The sequence below is a fragment of the Camelina sativa genome, chromosome 11, assembly GCF_000633955.1.
Source record: "Camelina sativa cultivar DH55 chromosome 11, Cs, whole genome shotgun sequence".
Lineage (NCBI taxonomy): Eukaryota > Viridiplantae > Streptophyta > Magnoliopsida > Brassicales > Brassicaceae > Camelina > Camelina sativa.
Window position 1 is genome coordinate 23,525,865 of NC_025695.1, and position 21,085 is coordinate 23,546,949.

At 41.2% G+C, this 21,085-nt stretch overlaps 2 protein-coding genes across 2 annotated transcripts; both read right to left on the bottom strand.

Moving 5' to 3' along the window:
• On the bottom strand, positions 5,353-7,948 carry LOC109127325. The gene is made up of 4 exons (XM_019231924.1): positions 7,785-7,948; positions 6,602-7,588; positions 5,879-6,514; positions 5,353-5,818 (listed from the first exon to the last, which is right to left on the bottom strand). Exons 1-4 carry the CDS (start codon positions 7,946-7,948, stop codon positions 5,353-5,355), a joined length of 2,253 nt encoding a protein of 750 aa, XP_019087469.1.
• Positions 15,700-17,018, bottom strand: LOC104728253. Its single transcript, XM_010447263.1, has 4 exons — positions 16,968-17,018; positions 16,785-16,871; positions 16,233-16,704; positions 15,700-16,082 (listed from the first exon to the last, which is right to left on the bottom strand). The coding sequence occupies exons 1-4, from the start codon at positions 17,016-17,018 to the stop codon at positions 15,700-15,702; spliced, it is 993 nt and encodes a 330-aa protein (XP_010445565.1).

A 21,085-nucleotide genomic window follows, 5' to 3' on the forward strand; every position in this document is an offset into this window, starting at 1 on the left:
ACGAAGATGGTGACCATGGCTCGGACGAGAATGAAGATGGTGACCATGGCTCGGACGAGAATGAAGATGGTGACCATGGCTCGGACGAGAATAGCTTCCAACGTTTCCTAAATACCTGAAATACTCCAAAATGCACAATGTATGCAAGGATGATGCAAGAGCTACCTAGACGTGCAAAGTGTATAGAAAAAACTAGAAAACGATGCAAACCAATGAGTTATCCTAGCTAAATGCATGATAAAAATAGGCTAAGGAGAGACAAAATATAGACATATCATAATTGAATTATCTTTCTGGTTTAGATCGGTATGTTGGAGGTGCTAAATCCCGCACCAACAATTATTCCCCCCCCCCCAGTTCTGAATATTCGGGATTAAATTCGAATGTTAGAACTATAGGAAATAAAATATCTGATCTAAACCATAAAGAATTTTAATTACATAATCCGGATTTTTGCATCGCTTCGCCACACATCGTCATGGTAACACGTGTCACATATGTCACATCTGCTAGGTCGGAAGCTGAAAGGTCATATAGGTTATGATGACTTTTCGTAGGGTTGCCGCCCATTCAACTCTATAAATACGCAGCTCCGCTTCGTCATTTCCCATTTTCCGCCAGCAACGCAAAGGTATTCTGCTCTGTTCTCTCTCCTCTTTGCTTATTTTATTATTGCAATTCCCGACTTTCCTCCGCACTCTCCGATCATCTGTTATGGCGAGCACTTCGGATCTCGCCTCCTCGCCCGAAACCGAAAGTGGTCAACTATTTCGATGCAATTCCAGACGCGAAGCACCTAACCTAAAGCGTGTTACACAGATCGGAGGATTTCCCAGATCGGGCTCTGAAGCTCAACTTCCCCTAGTTCGATGTTCGGCTGGGGCTTCTTCCTCACAAGCTCAACCTATAGATCGCCACGAAGATGGGAATGATGAACCTCCCAATGTCGATATGCGCCTAGAAGAAGATCGATTTATTCCCTTGGGGATCTTGATTGAAGACATCCCACCATCGTTGGACCATAAAGGGCGAATCGGAGGTGAAAAGACTCTGAGTTCGATCAGGTCGGTCAACGAAGATGATCCTAATGCGGACTAGGGAACAGTGGCGTTACAATCCTAATCCCACGAGATGATCATCGCCCCTGGAATCCTCCAGAAGGGTACGTCTGCTTGTACGAAGATTATTTTTCAGAATGTCGCCTTTGGTTTCCAATTCCAGCTCTATTAACGCTGTACGCCCAAAGACGCAGGATACCGATCTGCCAGCTCGCCCCATGCAGTATCTGTAATTTCGTCGCTGCTCTTACTATAGCGATCGAAGTAGGAGTCGAGATCGGAGTCCAATGCTTCGAACATCTATCGAGTTTTAAAATATCAAAGAGTAAGGAGAACTGGGAGGTGAACATGAAGCCGAATCATAACTTTCTCCCTGGCAAAAAAGTTAGCAATTTCAAAAAGTGGGCTGCCCGCTATTTCTATGTTTGCGTCGACCAATACTCATTCAAGAACCCGCTGGGCTTCCATCGGAGAGTGTGGAATGGAAATCCTGCTAGATTTTTAATTTCCTGTTTGCTTTGATTGACCGTGGCATTTATAACTTGCTTTAACTTCCCGTCCTTTGTTTTCAGATCTTCCACTCTGTCTGACACGTCTAGCTCGCGGCTATCAATCCGTCAAGGACGCACTACTATCTGGTAATAATCAGCGGTGGGAATTGATTACTCGCATTCGTGTCGAAAGAGCGATGGACAAAGCTAGGACATCATTCCCGAGTTTCGCGAGTTCGCTGGGGCAAACCTCGGAACCTGTCGGATCATGTGTTATCGAGGCCAGCTGCCTTCAAATTGTGCATCCGAACTCTCACACTGAAGTCCGATCTGACGTCGACCCTATTCAGGGTGATGATGAAAACGTCAACATAGTCGACCTTGAGGATACCGTGGAAACAGGTAACCCTCCTTTGATTTTAGAAGAGGCCGACCCTTCGATCGCCGAAGAGAATGTCCTCCCACTCGAAAAACGGGGAGAGAAGGAAAAAGAAAAAGAAGAAGCAAGATAAAGGAAAGCAGATCGGAGATGACTCCGTTCCTGAACTGCAGCCCATGGTCAATCGCAAGCATTCGGCAGAGGACGCCTCGACATCGCTAAGTCCCACCTTATGGTTCGTATTACTACTTTCCCTTAACTTGTTCAGATTTCGTATGGGCGATCTAACGCATTTTTTTTAACGCATTAACAGACCGCTGCTAAAATCAGTGTGCTGACTCAACCGTAAGATATGCGAGTAAAAACACTATCGTCTTCTGGATTCAAGTTCGATAAAATAAAGGAATGCTTCAAACAGACCGGACGGCTAGTAGGGCCAAAGACGACAAGATCAAGGAGCTGGAGGCTATTATCGTCGAGAAAGATGAAATCATTGCTCAGTCCAAACTGAAGATTGGCAAACTGAAGGTTAAGTTGCAACAGGAGTGTGATGAACTGAAGGTTAAGTTGGACTCTGAAGTCAACAAACTCCACCGGGATCATCTGGAGAAAGTAGAACGAACGGCAAAGAAGGCTCAAACTCGACTGGATAAAGTAAGAGCCTATCTTGTTGAGCAAGATACGGTAGTTCGCCCCAAGGTGGATATGCTTAATCAAGCTGTTGGAATTCAGGAGATGGTGCAATATCTGATTGGGAAAGGGACAGCTATTCCCGAAGAACAAATCGTGGAGATCAACGAGAAGAAGGCACAGGCCCAGGAGATCGTCAACGCGCTGGATATCATCGAACTAGGAGAGAGCTACCTCGTCATGTCTCCAGATCAGCTCGGCTTCGGCATACTCCATCCTGGGACTACAGCACCAGACTCCGTGAGGCATCAACATGGATCTAACGCCGCTGTTTTTCAAGCCGATCTGTCTGACGGTCTGGATGCCTAGCCGTTTATCCTACATTTTCTTTTAATGATGAACTCGTTTGAATCTGGGTCTTGAAAACCCTTGTGATAATATTGCCCGTTTTGTGGTCGGATTTAGCAATTTTCCCTTTTATTTTTGTTTTTAGCAAGTTTCCTTTTGATATTTCAACGAAATATTTCCTTTATGCGAAAGGGAAATTTCGATGAAAAGAATAGTTAACCTGCCTAATTCCAGAATTGGAAATCCATCCTCGGGGATCAATATAAATATTCCGGCTTGGCATTCCTTAAAAACATAAACTTAAAGCGAAGTAAAATTCATAAAGAATGCCAAGCTCTGTCGGCATTTTTGATCCCCTGGTTGAATTTGGGAATGATTTCCCGACATTCTCGAATTCAGAGGCTATCAAGAGGGGGATGTAGTATTACCCGCACATCCGAGTTCCATGGATGCTACTGTTCCGTGTCATTCCGGAACCGAGAGCGGAACTGGAGACTTTCCTTTTTCACGTTGAAGAACGTCATGCTGAATATCGCAGCCAACTTGCTGCAGCAGAAGTAACGCGAAACAACCTATTCTAGATCGAGAACGGACTTGATAGTGTGGCGGCTATGCCATCGTGCTTGATCGAGTATTGCAATGAATGCTATTGCTCGGCGAAGTCAAACCGTTCTACATGAATAAACGTGCTAATAATGTAGAGGCTGTTGCGGCTCATGCCTTTGTCCACCATGTATCATTCTCGAACTAAATTTGTAATATGTCCTACCTAGTGTCAGTTATAACCTCGCTCTTTTTTTTTGGCACGTAGGTCGAATCCGTGCATCGAGAGCAGTGCCATAAACTTTACTATCACCGCTTGAAGAAGAACGAGATCGACGATCGTCTAGCTGTACTGGAAGCCGAGGTCGCCACTTTGAAAGCGAAGAGAAAAAGAGCCATCGGTCGTCTTAACGAGGCCGAACAGAAGATCAGGGCGCTGGAATCCCGTCCCGAAGAGTGGGAGAAAACATGACTTCAGCTGATATTGCCCATGCCAAAACGTCTTAAGGCGGATACCCGAAAGATCGCAGCCGGAACTGCCCTATGTTCCGGATAATTGATGTACTCGTATTTAGCGATCTGAACCATTTAATCTTAGTATTATGTTATGAAGTTTTGTCGAATTAAGATAAGTTGTGTTTGCAATAAATAAAGTTTTCACTCTATTCGGAAAATGTACAAAAAGCAGGACGTCTTCGGCTTATATAAAGTAATTTTTACATTTACACAACTTGTGAAAGCAATCCCTCTGGACGCCGAAGAGATGGGTTCGGATGGTGGGACACTTACCCCTAACAGAATATGTTTGTTCGGAGGGCGAGATGCTGGGCTCGGCTTGTCTCCTTTGCTTTAGTTCGGAAGTCGGACTGCAAAATTATTCTTTGGATTCGGCTAACCATTCTGTCCAAACTAAAGGCGGGTGCAAAATAAATACTCTGGGTTCGGCTTATCCCTATAAGAGAAAGATCGGGTGAGAAATAAATACTCTGGGTTCGGCTTATCCCTATGTATGAAAATTAATGCGTTATGATGCAAGGTATGGCCCCTCCCATTGAGCACCGAGTTTACCGGCCTTGACTTCTCTGGTAATTTCAAAAACTTCTCGTAGGACCAAATAGCCCTCGTTGAAACGCTGCTGACGAACAGTCTTATTGTAGTACCGAATTGCTGCGTCTTCGTAGTGTTGAATCCGGACTAGAGCGTGGTCGCGCAATTCTTCAGCAAAGTCGATGTGATCGATCACCATATCATTGTTAAGGTCAGGTTTATCGACCATCATGGTGCGGCGAAGTGTTGGGACACCTGCTTCTGCTGGAGCGAGTGCCTCATTCCCATAGGCCAGAGAAAAGTTGGATTGCCCCGTGGACCGCCGCGGGGTTGTGTGGTAGGACCATAATACGCCATCGAGATGGTCTGACCACACTCCCTTTTTTCGCCCGTGTCGTTTCTTCAGTCGATCGACGATCGATTTATTTGTAGCATCGGCTTGACCATTCCCTTGAGGATATCGAGCGGTCGAGGTACTCAGACGAATTTGCCACTTGCTCAAGAAACGTCTGATGATGAGCAAAGTGAACTGCATGCCGTTATCGGTGATGATCTCGTAAGGGAGTCTGTGACGGCATATAACGTTTTTCCATATGAAATTGGTTACGTCCAAAGATTTTATTTTAGTGAAAGACTCCGCTTATACCCATTTGGTGAAGTAATCGGTTAGTACAAGGATGACATTCTTGGACCTCGACGGCGGCAGAGGTCCTACAAGGTCCATGACCCATCGCATGAAAGGATACGGAGCTGTATCGGTATTCAGCAGTTCGATCGGGACGTGTCGCATCGGCCCGTGATGCTGGCAAGCCTCGCACTTTGCCGAGAAGGCTTCACAGTCAGCAATCATGGTTGGCTAGTAATGACCGTCCTTCTTGATTTTTAAAGCAAGTGCGCATCCGCCAGAGTGGTTGCCACCTTCACCTTCGTGTACTTCCATCATGATTCGTTCAGCCTCCTCGCGACTAATGCAGGTAAGGAGTACCCCGGACAAACTGCAGCGAAATAGTTCCCCATCAAAGAGGATATATTTAGCGCTTCGGGCTTTTAATCGCCGGGCTGCCCAGTGATCCGGCGGAACGATTCCGTCAGAGATATAGAGCTTAATCTCAATTTGCCAATCGTCGGGTGGTTTCGTGACATCCGTGAGGTCTTCTATGGGCTCGTCGACTTCCATCGGGACCGAATCGTCGTTGATGACGGAGATTAGGCTGGCTAGGTCGATGATGGGTGCTTCGATGCGTTTGACCGGAATGGTGCGCCGCCGTTCCGGATCCGAGCAGTTCGCCAAGGCCGCAAGAGCGTCTGCTGATGCGTTCTCGCTTCACGAGACCTTTGTCAGAGAAAAAGAAGCGAATTCCCTAGATAATGTTCGGACCAACTGACGATATGCTCCCATTCGCTCGTTCTTGGCGTCGAACTCGCCACTAAACTGGCTGACAACTAGTTGGGAGTTGCTAAAGACTTGCAGGTGCGTTACTTCGAGTCCTCGTGCTAACCGAAGTCCCACAAGAACGGCTTCATACTCCGTTTCGTTGTTTGACGCCTTGAAATTGAGCTTTAGTGCTTGCTCAAGTACTTCGCCGGTGGGTGATCGGAGAATGAGTCCCACGCCGAACCCCTGATGAGACGATGAACCATCGACAAACATTGTCCAGTGTTCCTCCTTGGCGGTAGGGTTTCCGAGTTCAGGAGATAGTTGAGTGATGAAATCAGCCTGGACTTGTGACTTCAAGTTTGGATGAGAGCGGTATTCGATATCGAATTCGCTCAATTCGACCGCACACTTCGTCATACGTCTAGATTGTAGGGGGCTATGGAGGATAGTTCGGAGTGGCTGATCGGTAAACACGACGACGGAATGTGACTTGAAATAGGGCTGAAGTTTTCGTGCGGCGACGATTACAGCGAGGGCCAATTTTTCCAGCGTAGGATACCGTGACTCCGCATCGTTGAGGGCTTTGCTAGTGTAGAAGATTGGTCTTTGGTCGCCGCGGTCGTCTCGGACCAATACGCCGCTGACGGCCAAAATGGAAATCGAGACGTAGAAGTATAACGTTTCGCCATCCTCAGGTTTGACTAGCACTAGATGACTGGTCAGTTACTCCTTCAACTGCCGAACGGCGATCTCGCAGCCTTCGTCCCAATGAAAATCCTTGTTTCCTCGGAGGAGTTGATAGACCGTAAGGCATTTATCCGTTGATCGGGCAATGAAGCGATTCAGAGCGGGAATCCGGCCGGTCAGGCGTTGCACCTCCCATTTATTAGTTGGGGACGACAGTCCAAGGATGGCCTCAATCTGTTTGGAATTTGCCTCTATTCCTCGTTCGGTAACGATGTATCCTAGGAATTCGCCTGATGTGACTCCAAATGTGTACTTCGTCGGATTCAGCTTCATCTGGAATTGGTCCAAGATGTCAAAGCATTCGCCGAGGTGTTGAATGTGTTGCTCCGCGATCAAAGATTTGACCAACATATCGTCGATGTAGACCTCCGTTGTGCGTCTAAGCAGGTCGGCGAACATAATGTTTACCAATCGTTGGTAGGTTGTCCCGGTGTTCTTTAGTCCAAACGGCATGACTTTGTAACAGTAGGTTCCCCTGTCTGTGATGAATGCCATTTTTTCGCGATCCGTCAAACTCATGGCGATCTGATTGTATCCCGAAAAGGCGTCCATGAAAGAGAGCAATTGGTTCCCAGCTGTGGCCTCGACGAGATGGTCTATGTGCGGCAAAGGGAAGCTATCCTTTGGACACGCCTTGTTGAGGTCGGTGAAGTCCACACAGACTCTCCACTTGCGTTTTTTCTTTTTGACCACGACTGGGTTAGCCAACCAATCGGGGTACTGGACCTCCATAATTTGGTCTGCTTTGATTAGTCGCTCGACTTCGTCTTGGACTGCTTTTGCCTGATCTGGACCCAAACGCCTGCGTTTTTGTCTGATTGGTTTGAACGTGGGGTCGACGTTGAGCTTGTGGCAGATGACTTCGGGGCTAATCCCGACCATGTCCTTCGTCGACCAAGCGAATGTGGAAGACCGAGATTGCAGGAAGGCGATGAGCTTTATCTTTATATGGTCCTCGAGTTTGGCTCTGATGCCAACAGTTCGTGAGGGATCCGAAAGGTCAATGTTCGCCTGGATGATCCGACACTCCGGAGACTTGAGCAGGTGTCGCTCTGGCTTATGGGGACCAGTGAGATGGTCCTTGCTCTGTAATTGCTATGCGTCCTCTGTTTTCCTTTGTTTCTTTTCGATTACAGAACAAGATCGGGCCATCCTCTGATCACCGTAGAGCGTGCAGATCCCTGTGGTGGTAAGTTGACGGTACGACTTGCATCAAGTATATCCATGGTGCTCCTAGAATGTCGTTATAAGTTGGGGGCGCATCGATGACCACCTGCCAGCACACAGTTCGAGTCTCAGGCTTCACCTGCGCTGGTGGGACGCCCATTTTTTCTAGCGTCCGCCAGAACAACACGTTGACGGTGCTCCCATGTATCGACCAGGACTCTTTTGACGTCGAATTCGCCCATTGCTACTTCGATGACCTGGGGATCAGAATGGGGGTGTTGAATTCCTTTGGCGTCTTCCAGTGTGAATGATATGGGACCCGCGCAAAGCGGAGGTTCGTTCGAGGCCGCCTGAAGGCTGCAAACTTGACGTGCCCTCTTCTTTAATGCTCAAATGGAATCAGCACAATCCTCTCACGGGCCAAGTTTCATAGTTATTCAACCTCGGAGAGGGGAGTTGTCGCGCTCGGGATTCTGCCCCCTCTGTCGCTTGGGAGGACCAGGTAACTCGTCCTGTTGGGGCATCTCCTCTTGGTGATTTGCGAGAACTTGGTTTGCCGGCTGTTGAATGTCGTTAGCCAGGCCGTATTTCACGTAACCTCGTCCGCCACCTCCTGCACCGCGGCCACCATTAGATCGACCACCTCGCCATCCTCCGCGGTGAACTCTGCCTCCGCGGAAGCTCTTGGGCTGAAAGACGGCTTCGACCTCGCCAGAAAGGTATTTTCCATATAGATAGTTCTTTAGGTGGACGCACTCGTGTGTGGAATAGCCGGCTATCATGTGGAAGTCGCAGTATAAATCCTTCGGTCGGACGTTGGTTTGTTTTGACCATCTACCTCGGAGACCGCGTGGACAATGCCCTTCTTTCGTTCCGGAGGATCGTGGTGTTTTCGGGGCTCATGATATTCGTCCCGATTTTTAGCCTTTGGGAGATGCGACGGTGTTGAGGTCGTTTTTGCGGCCAATCCGGCGTCCTCATCCTCCATGAGTGCAAACCGGGAGGGTCGATGTAGCGCGTCATCGAGGTCTTTGGGATCTCGGATGTTGAGGTCTTTCCGCAAGGGTGAACCGGGAAATAGACCTTTCCTGAAAGCGGCGATCGCAGAGTCTTTCGGGACAGAGACGTTTGCCAGTTTCTCTTTAAACCTGCCCAGAAAACTGCCAATGGGCTCACCGGGTTCTTGGTCCATCTCTCTGAGATCCGAACTCGTCACACCTCGCTCGATGAAAATTTGGTAATGCTTGAGAAAAGCTGTTGACAACTAGGTGAAGTTGTCAATTGAGTTCGACTCAAGCCTTGTGAACCAAATTAAGACGAGACCGAAGAGACTATCGACGAATAGCTGGCAGTACCCAATATCCCTTTGTTCGTCGGTAAATCGCGCATTGGCGATAGTCGCCATGAAAGATGTCATTAAAAGGACTGGATCCTTATCTCCGAGGTAGGTTGGGAGCTTCAGCTTGACATTTGGTATAGCAGCTTGGAGGATCCGCTGAGTGAAAGGAGTTCGTCGAGTGACTTCGAAAATCCTATCAATCTCGGGGGTTGTGTTGATAGCCCGGTGGAGGAGCGAATTCATGCCGCGAATCTGCGACTGGATTTCCTCGATCTGGAGGCAAGATCCCGTGTTCGTCGAAAGGGTGATCTGGATAACCGGAGTTTCACAGACCCGTGAGTTCAGGTTCGACGGCCGAATGCTCGATGTTGCCTGGGGAATAGTCCTCTGTTCTGGTTGGTCGATTATCGGTATGTCTGAGAAATCGAGACGGCGTGTCAAACCAGAAGGCCCTGCTCCGAGTATAGGTGACTGCCCTGTGGATAGTGGTAACGGGGTCGTTTGGGTTACGACAGTATCAACTTTGCGGTTGGTGTCGGAGATCATCTGGTAGATCTCCTTTGTCATGGTGCCGAACAAGATCTTGAAATCTTCCATAGAGATGACCTGCGGGTTTTGTACCATCGTCGTAGTGCGGTCCGGAAGATCCCCAGTTTGGGCCCCAGGTTGCTGCTCCGTGGTGTGCATCGTTTCCCCATTTAGGGGTTGCTCGTCCGAACGCTCCACTTCGAGGTTGACCGGTTGTTCGTGAGTTTGCCCTGTTACCTGATTGGGTTTCCTTTTGGATCTGGCCCCAACCAGGAGTTCGGGGTGGCTATCGGTCAGGTTGACCAACGTGGTACTGTTACGACGAACGTAAACGGTCGTGGCTTGCGCGGTTAGAGTGTCACCTCGTGCTTCGGTGTCACCCTGAGAAGGTGCAAGGCCGGCGATGTCGGATACACTTGAAGAGGTGCGGTTTGCGCCGATGACTTCCCCGTTAGAAATTGGGGACATTGTCGCATGATTTGAGAGAGACTTTTTTGTTCGAGCTGCTTTTGAGAGACTAGCTTGTAAAGACGATTTTGCGTCCCCACAGACGGCGCCAATTGTAGAAACTAGGTTTCCACAATGAATTTGTTTGATGGGGGAAACAAATTCAAGGAAGCAATCTCTCACGGAACTCGATCTGAGCTTGAAATCGGAAAAAGGTTTAGATCTCTTAGAACTCAAATTAGGGTTTCGCTAAGAACAATGAAAAAGCTGAATTATTGTATTGAATGTTGGATGATTACAATGAAGGAGTCTCCCCTTATTTATACTCTTTTCTAGATTACAGAATATATTAGCTTTCCTTATAACTCGAACTAAAATAAGGAAAGTTGCTTCTTCTCTTCAAGTCGGCCACTGGGCCTCCTTCTTCCGAGCAGACCTCAAGTAAACATTCAATTGGATCTTAACCGGGAATTCGGTTAAATAATTGAATTATCTTTCTGGTTTAGATCGGTATGTTGGGGGTGCTAAATCCCGCACCGATAAAAATGTTTGTATGTTTAATTTTCAGTTGCTTTGGATAAACGTTTTGCAGTATAAACTAATATATGTAAATCCGCATAGTGTATATTTTTCCGCGGATCAAAATATTTTAATATTTTAAATAAAAAAAACTTACATCATTTCATTTTTGTAATTAGCTCATTGGAAAAAAGATTAATCAGTCAGCAGAGCAACGACGTGCAAGAAAATTATCAAATAATAATAGTACGGACTGTCTGTGAACATATTCCTAAAGTGGGCCAACTGATTGTTACTATCATTTAAATATAACGTTGGTGAGATAATGTAATGATGATGTATATAATTGTACCATGTCGTGCTTAAGCTTAATATTCACATTATTCAGTTCATTAATGTCACTCTTTATATTGGATTTAAAAACTCTCAATCATTAGTATTCAGCTATGTCAAAAACTGTTCATAAAAGTCGGATCTTAGGTCTACTCTCGCAGATCAAAAAGCGGCACCTACAAGCATACTTCATCTTAATAAAAAACACTACAAAGTATTACAAAAATGTATGGAAGAAGCTCAAACGCAACAATTAGTATTGCATCATATATGAAATTATAAAAATATAATTTATTATTTTTTTGACTTAAAAGTCTGATTGGAGACATACCCAGAGCAGATTTGAGAAGAATAAAATGAAAACCACTTTATGTTCACCATTCAACAAAATTTTAAATAGTTTGCTGTTTTCAATAAAGAAATCATTTTAAAATCTCATCTAACATATATCCAACGGTTTTATAAAACCCAGTTATTAGCTAGTGGATAATAGTTATTTTAAAGCTTTAATACCAAAATGATATGAGGTTTGACTACAAAATGATCTTGAATCAAAACAAGGATGAGTTGTTAGCTGGTCTAAGGACCTCGCTAATTAATCCGGATAAGGTGGAGATGAATGGTGGATTGACAAGAACCACAATAGATGTGAAAGTCTATTGATACTTCTTAGAACACTCAAGAATTCGGACACACTCACGAATTAGAGAGCAAAGGTTTTTTTTGTGAAACACAAACAAGCAATTTTATTAATCCAAATGTGAAAAATAAGAACTACAACTCAAGGCATTATATAGCCAGGTTCATAACTTATTCTAAGGAAAAACACATAGATCCTGCAAAGAAAAACACATAAACCGGGATTCCGGTTCGCGGATGTTACAATATAGGTTACACCTATATTTCTCCAGAAATCACATGTACAAGAGAATATATCTTATATAGATATATTGTATGTTTGGCCAAATATATATATATATATAGGTATAGATATACTGTATAAGATAAATATTATTAGCGCATATAATATTTTATTATAATAAAATTTTGTGTACAAAGCCAACATAATAATATATATTTTTATCTTTAAATAATATTTACAAAACTGTTACTAATTTATTAATAGAAATGTTATTCTAAGAGATAAAATATATAGATATATATATATATATAAGATATATCTTTTTGTAACATATAAAATGTGTTTATATCATTGCTTTCAAAATGAGTTTTACATAAATTTTATCATTCGGGTTCGTTGTATATTTGTTTTTATTTTTTACCTTGTGTTGTACTTTTATGATTGAAATATTTAATTGATAAGCAATATGTATGTCAAAAATCTATGTTTTACTTTATAATAGTTTTGCTATCTAAGGTTTATACATTATATATGTATTAAAATACTTTTTCATTAACACAAAACAAATAATAGTTTACAATTATATTAATTATAATATTTGTACCGCTTACTCTAAAACCGCTATTATTTTTTTCACCAATCAAACATTATTTTGTTCCGCTTATTTTGTAATAACCGCACTTGTCCCACAAATATAGGCCATGAATAGTAACCATTAAAAAGCAGTTTTGGAGTTGCGTTTTTTTAAAATATTCAAATAAAAATAAAAATAAAAAATAACTGTTGACCGCGGATTTCTATTGGACCGCTGTATATCAGACTTTTCTAGTATAGAAACGCGGTCTTGTGTTAATTGTGCCCCAAAATCTGCGATTTGTTTTTTTGAAAAACGCAAATTTGTTTTAAATGTCTTGATTGGTGACTTTAGGGCGTGAGTGGTGACATCGAGAAAAGCGGTATTGACAAAAAAAATTGCATGTGGGTCACCAATCAACAAACTCATTAACTTTTGGCGTTTTTTTCAACAAAAAAAAATCTGCGTATTTGAAAGCAAATTATACACATGGACCACCTTTGTAACATCCGCGAACCGGAATCTCGGTTTAGGAGATGCATCGGTCGATGCAAGGTTGGTTCTCGCGGACAAGTTTAAGTTAAACGTTGCGTTTTAGAGTTAGAAAAACCCTGGAATCGCTTATAAAAGCAGAAACTCGAGGGTGTGGTCGAGTTTGGTCGTTTCTGCAGAAAAAGAAAGAGAGAAAAAGGTTTGTGAGTGTTCTTGAGAGTTTTTGGATATTTGAGATTGTTCCTGTAGAGATCTATACTTGGGATCGTTGTAGGAGCTTCCTGGGAGTGTAGATCTTCTTGTTTAGGGTTCAGAATCTTCTTGGCAAAGGTGAGTGCATGACTATAGCTTATCTAAGCTTGAGATTTGTAACGCTCGTGAACTTGGTTTGGTTTTTGGAGGTTGGTGTCGACCGACACCAAGGGTGTGTCGATCGACACCATATTGTTTAAAGGTTGTTGGTTTGGTTCGTTCTCCGATTTTGTGCGGTTTAGTAAATTTGGAAAAACCTTAAAGTTTCCAATAAAAAGAAGAACGCCTGCTACGTGTTGGGGGGTACCTCTCCCTGCCGTTTCCTGCCCTTGAAGGAGAAGAGAGAGTTGTGGTTATCTCTCTTGGAAGGAGGGACAAAGGAGATGGTTTGGGGTTGGACAGGATTAGGAAATAGACTGAGATGTGTTGTGGAGACGTGGAGGAGGGAAGGGAAGCACCATTGGTGGTGTAGTGTTGTTCCTTACTCAGATTCGGCCTAATCCAAGGTAAGTAGATGTTATGGTGCTCAACTATAGGATTGAGATGGTTAATATGGATTTGTGTTAGGTAAGATGGATTGAGAGAATCCATGGGTTGTTTTCTATAGCAATGGTGTCTATAAAGGTGTAGTTTATGTGCTTAATTGATTAAGGAATCAATAGTTGTGAAGGTTTAGAGTTTTGGGGCCAAGAGGGGCCGAGGGAGACGGCTATGTTGTGGTTTCACGCATGGTGTTGTCGGTCGACACTATCAGCTGCAGACGACTGCACAATCTGGTTCATAATGGACACTTCAGGGCAACATTTGAAAGATGAAACAGAGTCCGATTTGGGTGAAATTTGGTGGAGAGCTTTGTCGTGCTATAGGATTCATATCCAACGGTGGATTTTTGGAACGAACGGTTAGTTTTTGTTTTAATCCAAAGTTAATATGGACGTTTCCCTTGGTTGTGTAGTGGCTATGTTGGAGTGTCGAGCGACACCAAGGTGGTGTCGGTCGACACTAACATTTTTTTGTTATGTGTTTGGATCGTAGGAGAGTTATGTTTGGATGAGGAAGTTTTACGGAGGTGATGCCAGGTGGAGGTGTCGAATATAGTGAATTGAAGTATTCATGGGGAAGTGTTGTCCGTGGCTGGACGAAATCAAATATTCCAGCCCACCTCTCTTGTTACTCGGTCGCTAGGGTGGTTGGTTGTGCGACTCAGTAATAAGATGAGGTGGTTTTTGGTGTATTTATGGGAGTTTTTGTAAGGAGCGATTTTTACGCCGATCATCTTGTAGGAACTATGGGATTCCGGTGAGAACGTTTCCCGTGGATCCTATGTGAGGATTGGGAATCCGGGTGTGGTCATTTCAATTTGGTATCAGAGCGTATATAGTTCTATGACAGTCTCTATAATGGAAATAGATTTGTCTAGGAAAGTAACTCGGGATTTCTATAAATGGAAAGTTTCCATAAGTAGAAAGTTTCTAAAAATAGAAAGTTTTATGAATAGTTAGAACTTGTCTATTTTTGGAAAGGGTGCGTGTGAACATCCAAAGTGGTTGGAATGTTTGGAGTGTGGCCTAGAAGTGGCCAAGGTGGAGTTGAGTTTCCGGGATGGAATATGGTGGTTAGTATGACATTGCGATGTTTTACGCAGACCACGAGAGGTAATTCTTGTTGGAAAGTGCTTAGAGACGTCAAGACTTGTTTGCTCTAGGGACGGCGGATTCTGAACAACTAATAAGGAGATGGTGGTTCTCCTGAGGGGATGGTGGTTCCCCTGTATACCGATGCTTGAGGGGTGGTGGGCCCTGAGAGCGGCAGAGGAGATGGTGGTTCTCCTGGGAGATGATGGTTCTCCTGAGGGGATGGTGGTTCCCCTGGTATCGAGATCTTGAGGGTGATGACCCAAGAGTGAGATGGGATGACTCGAGGACAGTGGTCTGAGAGTGAGATCGGTATGGCTCAAAGGTTTTGATCTGAGAGTGGATGAGTTGGGAGCAAATAAAGTCTCGGACGTGTGAATAAGCATAATGTTAGGATATGGATGACGGGGTTGATGGTGGTTCAATCCCGAGGTTTAGTGTTGACCAGTGAGGTCAGGACTTTGTTTGACCAGTAGGGTCAGGATTGTGTGGACCGATGGGGTCAGGATTGTGTGGACCAGTGGAGTCGAGATTATGCAGACCAGTGGGGTCGGGATGGTGTGGACCGGTGGGGTCGGAATGGTGTTGACCGATGGGATCGGGATAGAATGACCGATGGGGTTGGGATGGTGTTGACCGGTTGGGTCGGGATCCCATTGTAGCCATAACCACTTTTTTTTTTTAACGTGAACATTTTATCTTAGAAAATTAGAAAGAATCCTCCACTTTTTCTTTTAAACTCCAAAAGTTCTCTCGATAATAGACCGTAAATATGCATGACATTGGTTGAACAATTCATGTTTATTCCTAGGAGGGGGACCATAATAGAATTGAGACATATGATATCTCACAACACGATTTCGTGATGATCTATAAAAAGCGAGAAATCCTTGTTTATTTGTATATCTAGAATCAACGAGATAATATTTCTCTAATGGAGGCAAAGGAAATCCAAAATCACTTTGTTGGGCCATTTGTAAAACAGCTGTATCGTGGCATGAACCTGGTGCTCCATTCTAAATATATGTGAATGTGTGACGGTGTGCCCCAATGTGGAGCATTTGGCGGTGTGCCCCCACTGTGAAACATTTGGTGGTGTTCCCCATTGTTGATAACCAGGTCCCCAAAAACCAGGTGAATTTTGCGCTCCTAAATTATTACCCACAGAAGATGGTATGTTGGATGATAGACCTCTTGAATGTGGACTCCCAAATGAATGGCCTGAACCTAACTGTTTTGGCACATCTTGGTTGTTCCGCGAAACACCAGTCATCGCTTCCAACAATTGTAGCTTATCCTCGTCGGTGCTTGAGGCTTTATCAATGAAATATTTACGCTAAAATACAAGCTTCTTAAGTGCATTAATGCAGGCCCAATAAAATATAGTATGTATGGGAAGGTCAAGATCAATAAATATCGCTTCTGCCTTTTAAAATTCATCGTAATCATCTTGGTCAAAACCACCAGGGCGAAGTTGTTGAAAGCTTTGTCGTTGGAATTCTTTATAGCCAACAATTGTGTCTTGTATTGTTGTCTCAAAAAATTGTCTCCTATGAGTTCCTCTTGAACCATTACCAGTAGAAACTCTTGAGCTTCCTCCAGATCTTTGTGAATTACTCCCACGTCTGGTGGTTGACTGCAAATTTAGCCTCCCTCGTTGTTGGCCTTTATGAGCAAAATTTTGGTTCATGTCATCGTCATTAATGGTAACATGATACACTTCTTCTTCTTCGTCTTGCGTCACAGGAATTTGGGGTGGAACGTCACCACTATCGCTGTCTGAATCATCATGATCCTCTTCATCATTTGCATGCTCGTTCATCAACTGTTCTCTTCTTTGTCGAGCAGAGTGTTGAGATTGTGATTGAACATCATGTAATATGAAACATCGTTGCATCACATCCCAAAATTGAGGTGGCTTTGTTACTTTGCATCCCTAGAAATTTAAATTATTTAGATTTGTGATACCGAAATTTAAAACATATCTTGATGAGTAGAAGGATTATTTATACTTACAAACTCTTGATCCTTCCACCATGAGTCAGATGCATATATCATGGATGTATCATGATCAACCGTGATTCCGGTTTTATGTGTAAGAACCTTCCACCTCTTGTAACTTTTTTTGAATTCATCAATTTTGTTTTTGAAGAATCCATAAGTTATATTCATGTTGAATGCTTGGTTAAAATTTTCTACCACATACTCTCTACTGATAGCAGTAAGATTCTTAAGAGTATAATTATTCATCACAATTGTTTCGTCGAACAATTGAATTAACGTTTTTTCCTGAATGTACATCTATTTATACTTGTCTTTGTTCTACAAATTCCGCAAATACAATGTCACATATTATATCAAGTATAATTATTATTTTAAATTTTTAAAGAAACAAGCTAAAGAAAATTTACCCGTACTGTTGTTTCTGTTGGAGGAGTTGAATTTTCGGTTGACTGATTTGAACTTGTTAGTTTAGAAGGATTTGCGTTTCTTCGACGATTAGATGACATATCTATATTTAATGAAAGACTATGAATTCATTTAGGAGAATATCCCAAGGAATACGTTATTAAAATCTTGGTTGATAAAATGTTTAGAAATGAATATTCGTTTTTTGTTTTTTGGAAAGACTATGGATTCAGTTAGGAGAATATTATCATATCTGCTTATTCGTTATTTACATCTAAAAGTTTGAGGAATACGTAATTAAAATCTTAATTGATAGAATGTTATGAAATGAATATTCGTTTTCTGTTTGATTGATTATTCGAGGATATCGCCTATGGTAAATTATCCTTAAATATTTAATTGCTAATTTAATGGAAATCATCTGTGCATATCTAGTTGTTAATTAGGTAAGGAATATTGGGATTTTGTTTGGTCGATTATTCAATGTTTTCTGACCTGTCATGTCAATCTTAATTTACAGGAAATCATCTATGCATATTTAGTTGTAAATTAGGAAAGGAATTCTGTGTTTTTAGTTATGTGATTATTATTTTAAAATTACAGAATTAATATATTTTTTTCGCACATAATTAATATAATTATTGGTATTTTTATAATTAATGTTTGTTTAGTAACAATATTTTAAATTTTAAAATTATTATATTATTCCAATGAAATTTATAATGGTTGCAATGAAAAATCTTTATTATTCCAAAAAAAATATAATTTTTCCAATGGAATAAAAATGTAGAATTATTAAATCGGTACATAGGGGATAGATGATGTTGAGTGATTTAAAAAAAACATTATCTAAATGATGTTGAGTGAAATCTCAAGAGAGAGAGAGGGGAAGGGGAATAGGGGATAAATGTTTTTTTTGCTTTTTGATAAAGTATAATAATATAGGTATATATAGTACACTTTTATATTAAAAATATCTATTAAATAAAGAATTTATTGTTTGCGGTCTCAAAATCTGCTGGTTATTACCTACTGTATTTTTGAAACGCGGTCCATGCTATTATCTGTTGAACAGCCCGCTTTCTCAAAATTCGCTGGTTATTAACCACTATATTTTTGAAACGCGATCCATGCTATTATTTGCTGAATAACCCGTTTTTTTTCTTTCAAAAAACGCAAATTAACTTTTCTTCTACGGATTAGTTATACATGTGCGGTTTTGATTTTTTTATTTGAAACCCGCAAATTCATTGCTTCCATTCACTACCTTAGGGTCCGAATTGTAACTACGGATTTAGTAGTGCGGAACAAACGATTTGATTGTGTGGTACGGTCTAACTGCGGTCTGTGCGGTACGGTCTAACTGCGGTCTGTGCGGGACAAATTCATTTGCGGAACAAGTGCGGTTACTACAAAATAAGTTGTACAAAATAATGTTTGATTGGTGAAAGATAATTTGTATTGCAGATTTCATATTATTTTATTAATAACTAGTATAAGTATATATTTTCATTTGTTTTGTATTAATAAATATATATTTTAATTTCTGAATTTAAAATACCAAAATTTATTGAAAATTAAATTTTAATAATACATATTTATTATTGAATCAGTTACTAGTTCAAATAAGTTAAATTTAGGAAGCGGATATGTGTCATAATTGTGAATATATATATATTAACAAACATCTATATATATATATATATATATATATATAATTTTTATATATATTAACAAAACTCTGATTCGTCCGCTTCCCAATGTTTCCAAACGTCTCATTTCAGGAAGCGCGATTCCAAGAGGACTCCGAGCGATTCCAAGCGTTTCTGTTTTCGCTTCCGCTTAAGGAGCGTTATACGCAGCATGACCGGCAATTCCGTGCAGCGTATCAGAGGGAGAAAAAATTGTTTTTTCTTTATAAATATAAATATTAGTTATATTAATTAAAAAGTGTAATATCTTGTGTGCGATTTTTGTAAATCCACTGGATAAATACTTGTTTTATTTGAAAAGCGGTCCATGTCTTTGTACAGTGGTTAATTCCACAATTTTTTTTTTGATAAACGCCCAAATGCAATAACTATGTTGAATGGTGAAATTTTTGCGGAATTGATAAAATCTCAAAAAACGCTTTGCTTATTTATTCTCCATTCACGGCCTTAAATAAGCTATATATATACAGATGCAACATATCTCAAAAGTCACAACAACTATATCCCTCTTTCCTTATTTTCACTCCTTATACTCATAAAAAACTCACGATTGAACCCCAAAAAAATTATCTCCTTGTTTCTATTCTAGCATTTATTATGGAGCACACCATCCAACTTACATTCATGACAACAAACACCAAATTTTCAGCAAGTCGGTTCATCTGGATCAACTCCAACAAATGTTCAATATGGATTTTCACTAGGTGACTGAGGTGAAAATGTGAAGAATAATCAACAAAAAACTTCAGCCGGTCTCGGATTCACTAATTATTTTGAATCTGGACGAATGCCACAAACACCTAGACCAGGAGGCATATTCAATATTTGGGGAACCCCGCAAGAACCAAATGAAAGTCATCAAAGTAATGTAGGAGATGAATAATATGTGGTTTCGTGTTTAATCGATATCGCTAATGTTTTTTTATTATTTATATTGTCTTAGTTAATTTTAAATTTAAATGTAATTTGTGAGATTTTAAAATAATTTTATCTTTAATGAACTATCATTTGTAATTTCAGGTGTTTCGTATATGTCAGCTGCGATCACAAGACCCAAACAATCTAAATTACGAAGAAAGAGTTGAATTGTGGAATTTGGATAATGAACAATTCGAAGAGTTAGTAATTCAACCAGCTTTGGCTTATTATGATCGATATTTTCAAAGAGCACCAGTCCAAACTGAAGGAGGTTTGGGATAGAGGCATATATGGCATCGACTACAACATGATGTTGCTGCTTGTCTTTAGTTATTACAGATGTCATTTCCATGTTTCACAATATTGTGTAATATGTTGCAAACAAATTATGGTCTACAACCAAAATTAAATATAAGTATTGAAGAAGTGTGGCTATGTTTTTACGGATATGCGGACACAATGAAGTTCAAAGAGATGTTGGTTTAAGATTTGGCCGAAATCAAGAGACTGTACATAAAGAATTTAGGGAAATTCTTACGTCAACTGAATTATTGGCATGTGATTATATTAGAACTCTAACAAGACAAAAAATTATCGAATTCTTGAAAGACATTAGGTAAACCAGAGATATTGGCAATATTTTAGTGGATTTGTTGGAGCTATGGATGAGACTCATGTATGCGTCAAAGTAAACTCTGAGTTACAAGGAATGTATTGGAATCGGCACGATAATGCGTCATTGAAAATCATGGTAATATGTGATTTGAATATGTTATTCACATATATCTGGAATGGAGCACCAAGATCATGTAACGATACAGCTGTTCTGCAAATGATACCACAAAGTGATACCGTGTTTCCTTTGCCTCCATTAGAGAAGTATTATCTCGTTGATTCTGACTATCCAAATAAACAAGAATTTCTTTCTCCTTATAGATCATCACGAAATCGAGTTGGAGAAGCTATTACGCAAATAAGAGACAATATTGCAAATATGTTATGGAAAAATCAAAGTACTCGATAATTTTTTTAAAAATTGTATATTTTATGGTTGAACTTTTTATCAATATGTCAAAAAAAAAAATTTTACTTTTTGATCAACTATAGTATTTAAGGTTCATAAATATGATTATTTTTATCATTAATTCATAACATACAATAATATACAGACATACTAATTATTAATAAATTTATTTATAATACTAGATATTCACCCGCGGTACACCGCAGAACTATTTTTACTTTAAAAAAATTTAAGTAATGTTTTATAAATTTGAA